At 39.4% G+C, this 3,568-nt stretch overlaps 1 protein-coding gene across 9 annotated transcripts in view; it reads left to right on the forward strand.

The window, feature by feature from the left end:
* LOC102307712 (izumo sperm-egg fusion protein 1) overlaps positions 1 to 2,815 on the forward strand; it is a 9,016-nt gene extending 6,201 nt beyond the window's left edge. For all 9 annotated transcript variants that reach the window (XM_042219540.1, XM_042219543.1, XM_042219545.1 and 6 more), the window contains 5 exons: positions 481 to 570; positions 820 to 947; positions 1,159 to 1,309; positions 2,098 to 2,266; positions 2,697 to 2,815. In XM_042219540.1, the coding sequence (XP_042075474.1) occupies positions 481 to 570; positions 820 to 947; positions 1,159 to 1,309; positions 2,098 to 2,266; positions 2,697 to 2,778 (620 nt within the window). In that variant the 3' untranslated portion in view covers positions 2,779 to 2,815. The remainder of the gene's footprint in view (positions 1 to 480; positions 571 to 819; positions 948 to 1,158; positions 1,310 to 2,097; positions 2,267 to 2,696) is intronic.
* The last annotated feature ends 753 nt before the right edge of the window (positions 2,816 to 3,568 follow it).

Raw genomic sequence — 3,568 nt, forward strand, 5'->3', positions numbered from 1 at the left:
GTGTTCACTATTTCCATCTCACTCTGGGGGGCTGTTAGGTCTCTAGTTATGTCCCCCCCACTTTCCATTACAATAAAGTATTTTGAACTGATTTCAAACACTTGTAATGGAAAGTGTTTCTAAGTGTTTTCATTTCTGTTTTCCTACTGGCTTTATTTTTATTTTTATCAGGTTTCCCTGCCTTTTTTTTCCTGATGTTAAACTTCAGTCTTCCACTCTTTATACTTTTCAAATATCCTTTTTCTATTTTGTACTTGTTGTTATCTGCTGTTTTAGGTAATCCATACTGTAGTTTTGCCTATGTGTCTATTCTGTAATGTGTATTATGTGTTTGTTGTAAAGCAGTTTCTAAAACCCCTTTTACATAAGTGCAATATATATTAACTGTATTATGCATGATTTTTTTCTCTGTGTTGCTATACATCATTTTATATCCATGTAGTATTTATTTTAGAGGGTGTGTTTGTGTGTCATTATCAGGGCTTCTAATTAGAAGAGTAATGGATTGCGTCTCTTGCCGCTACAAAGTATACATCTGTCCCTCTCCGACTGGACAACAGGACTGTGGTGGTATATTTTAATTTATTTGTTCTCGTGTTAATGCATGAGTGGATTAGCAGGAGTCATTCCTATGTGTTGGGACTGCACCGTTCTTTAGAGTACAAAGATATATGATGTCACGAGTGTATAAATGTGTGCTTACGCGAGTGACTGCTGCTGCCTGTCCATGTGAGACACTAATGAAAAAGATTATTCAAGTAATCCTGATTCAGACAAATGGAGGATCCCACTTTTTCCCTCCTCTCAACCTTTGTCCAGAGTATCCGGTGCAGGCTGAGGAAGGAGGCCAGGCTTTGTTGAATTGTTTTCTTCCGTGGCATCGTCTTCTATTGGGTAGACCAGAGTACCACTACTCCTGGGTGCCAGGAGCATCAGAGACTGATAAGGTCTCATTGCCATCACTGATGACAAATGAAGGCACAAACATTAAGAGACCTAAATACTTCAATGTAGATACATTTTGAAGTATCTGCATTCATCTGTAGTCTCTGTATTAGGTTTCTTTCCATATTCAGCTCCACAGTATCATACATATTTACTGTCTGACGGTTTTACACCCCTAACTTGAAACTATTCCTTCCTAATTTGTAAACACAGATGAATGAAAGTGACTTCAGTGTCTTGGTAGTGACAGAAGACTCATCTATTGTCTTGAATCAACTGCGTTTGGATGAAGAAGGAACATACCGCTGCTCCCTGCAAGCCCAAAATGGGACCATCTTCTATCAAGCCACTTTCCCACTCACCGGTACATACATCCAACCATCCATTAACTCATCTATTTTATTCTGCTTTTCCAGTTTAGAGGCTCGCCAGGTGCTGGAGCCTATCCCAGCAGTTAGATATGCTGTATTAAATAGAACTGACCATTAACTACATTCTGAGTTGCTAAACTTCATATACATCTAGTTCTAATAATTTACACAGAATGTTGTTGGCTGTTGTCTCTTACCTCAGTAAATGTCACAGATTTTAGTATTCTGGTCTGAGGGCTGCTAAAAATAAATTTAAAGGTCATTTAAGACACAACAAATAAAGAAGTAAATTATAAAAGAAACAACTTTACTGCATGTTCAGAAAAGTGCTAAAACTATCTGTATTTTGGGGCTTTTTTTAATTACACTTGTTTGTTGTTTCTGTAATATTCTTCTCTTTAATCTTGGGACTTCCTCGTATTTTTTTTACTGCATTCTTGTTTCTTTTTTTTTCTTTATGGACTTCCACAGAATTGCAAAACGCTTTCATTCTTATACCACAGCAGTTTTTTGTGAAAATTCAGGTACAGTTTGGTACAGTAATGTAGTGTTATTTGTCAATACACTTGAATTAACTGCTGATGCCATTTTTAATACTATAATACATTAATGTAATGACACTTAGCAATGTAAATGTTTAAGTACACAAAAAGAACAAAGTAAGAAAATGTAAAATTGCAAAGTGATGGTTGGTACATAAATTAACAGACAAAAGCTGGCAAATCCAGCCACCTTTACTGTAATTTCAAGGGAAATTTCTTCTTCTCCTCCTTCTTCACAGTCATATCGTCGCCTCACCAGACTCACTGGCCTTTAGTCACTCTGCCCTCCCTGCCTCATGGAGACAGCTACTCACCTTTTCAGCCTACGGAGGCCTTGCTTGTGCCACTCATCGCTGTGGTTACGGCTTTGACTCTGACAGCGAGCGTAGGACTCGCAGTTGTCCTGAGGTGAGACACAGCCAGTGGGTGGAGGGGAGAAAGAGGGGACAAGAGGTTTGCAGGAAGGGTGGAGGTGAAAAAGGTAGCACAGAACAGTCAGAGCACGACAAACTGAATAATGCAAGTCAAAGGGACTGGCTGTGCTCGAGTGCAGTTTGAGGACTGAATTATAATTTGTTAAGCGATCCCATGTGCAATATCAGTCTACGTAAATAAGGTCATTGTTTACATTTGAAGTGAATTACGCCGATAAGTTGTTTTCTCTGAAAGTGTCGTCACTTCTTCCAGGAAGTGATGACGGCACCTTAGCAGCAGGTGTTAACTTAGATTTCCACCTCAAGTTCTGCGTGGTAATGGGTAGTTCTGTCTTCACAATCTAAAAACAAAAAAGCAATTAAAAAAGAAACTAAATCGCTTCGTGTGTAATCCTTTCTTGTAGAGTGACGATGAATCAGCAAAGAACAGCAACAGAACTGAGGAGAAGGAAGAAGGAGGAAAACGGGACCGAAAACATGATGTGATAACTGAACTCAGTACAGTAAAAACACACTTTAATAACAGGAAGGTTTTTCTTCACTTCAGGTTTGGCGTTTTGTTTTGCAGTGAAATAAATTTCCCAGCAGAAAGTGCCATGTCATTTCTAGAAATCACGTGGAAGTGAGAATACATTTTGGCGACATGCAAATGAGGCAAAACATGACATGGGTGTCATGTTTGAAAGACGCGAAAAAGGAATCAAGCGAAGTGATGTCAGCCAAGAAACAAGTTTGCGGATTAACAAAACCAGACTATACAACACAGCTGAACTCAGAAATGCAGAAATTCCCCAGAAACCCCTCGACATTAAGCAACAGCTCACTGGAAGACAGTTATCTTTCTCCCGTTCCCCCTGAATGAAGCGATGTTGTTATCACGTGGGCGTTTATGAGAGGAATCAGGGATGAGATAAATCTCCCGGATTGCAGTGTTTTTCAGAGATTACTAACCACAGCCATCCAATTAATCCTGGATAATCCCCTTGTGAGGAAGGAGGGGGCTAAAGCCAGGAGCAGACGTTTTCATCAAAGATTCAACTAATGTTTAGTTACTCATCTGTTCATTCAGAAGTACACAATAAGGTCAAAAGCCCCCTTTTTTTTAGCATTTGCATTATTACTCATGTTTTAGTCATTCTGTTTTCTGCCACACTTGATGATATCAGCTGCTTTGGTTTCAAATATAGTCTGTTTACTCTTCACACAGGCTCGGTCATGATCTCAACGCCAGTGCTCGACGTCCGTCACGTATCATTTAGCTGCTTCTGACTGCCTT

The sequence above is a fragment of the Haplochromis burtoni genome, unplaced genomic scaffold, assembly GCF_018398535.1.
Source record: "Haplochromis burtoni strain Fernald_Lab_line unplaced genomic scaffold, NCSU_Asbu1 Contig_34, whole genome shotgun sequence".
Classification (NCBI taxonomy): Eukaryota; Metazoa; Chordata; class Actinopteri; order Cichliformes; family Cichlidae; genus Haplochromis; species Haplochromis burtoni.